This window comes from Mus pahari, chromosome 1 (genome assembly GCF_900095145.1).
Source record: "Mus pahari chromosome 1, PAHARI_EIJ_v1.1, whole genome shotgun sequence".
NCBI lineage: Eukaryota > Metazoa > Chordata > Mammalia > Rodentia > Muridae > Mus > Mus pahari.
In genome coordinates, this window is record NC_034590.1 from 88,205,631 (window position 1) to 88,206,617 (window position 987).

The 987-nt window shown below is 46.8% G+C and overlaps 1 protein-coding gene across 1 annotated transcript in view; it reads right to left on the minus strand.

The window, feature by feature from the left end:
* Window positions 1-259: 259 nt before the first annotated feature.
* Coq7 (coenzyme Q7, hydroxylase) overlaps window positions 260-987 on the minus strand; it is a 25,546-nt gene continuing 24,818 nt past the window's right edge. The window contains exon 7 of the mRNA XM_021209490.1: window positions 260-792. Within this exon, the coding sequence (XP_021065149.1) occupies window positions 734-792 (59 nt within the window). The 3' untranslated portion in view covers window positions 260-733. The remainder of the gene's footprint in view (window positions 793-987) is intronic.

Below are 987 nucleotides of genomic sequence, written 5' to 3' on the forward strand. Positions count from 1 at the left end.
AACCCGAAAGTGTGGGTAAGTCTTAGGTATAGAAGAGTACCCTGGATCAATAGGAGCCTTTCCCTAGAGACTGCGTTCCCTGATCTGCACTTCAGAGGCCACAGCTGTGAGTTATGCAACCAACATTGGTTAAAGGAAAGCTTTGGTCTGGGTAAGATGAAGAGCCAAGCGAGGACTAATGAGTCTCTCATCTAATTGGGTACCAATAAAGTGTCGCTATATGAATCAAGGCCATGAGAACTAGACAAACTCATCTGCTCCATCTCATTGACTTTGAATCATTTTACAGACACCGAGTTCCCACTGACACTGTCAGGTGATGTCATGGTGAGAATCATGACGGTCATTACATTTCTGGCCCAGAGTCCAACAGAACCAAAGAAACTCAGAAGGCAGTGGGACTGAGAACCTCAAAGCCATTGTGCACAAAGTTTGCAAAGCAAGCATGCCAGGTACAAGACCCCTCTTCCCTGTCTGTTGGCAGTATTGTGGAGAGAGATGGAAGCCAGCCAGAACAGTTCCTCAATGGCAGTCCTCAGTCCCTCCCGATGTGGGACTTGTTCAGCCCTCCCATGCAGAACACTGTTACAAAGAAACTTCTGTCTTCATCTCTACTTTGCAGGTGGGAACACTGAGGCACAGGCAGGCTGTGTTCGCTGCCTGGGATCCTATAGCCTGCAGTGGTAGAGCTGGGATTTGAACCCATGCCTCCCTCATCACCCTGCACATTGCTTCAGGTTTGTTGTTTCCCAGGTTCTCCACTTTGTGTTTTGATGACTTTTTTTTCATTGTCTGGTGCAAAAATAAAACATATAAAGAGAAATTTCATAAGGTTCCTGTGATGGTTTGTATATGCTTGGATGAGGCAGTGGCACTATTAAGAGATGTAATCTTGGGGCTGGTGAGATGACTCAGTGGGTAAGAGGACCCTGACTGCTCTTCCAAAAGTGCAGAGTTCAAATCCCAGCAACCACATGGTGGCTCACA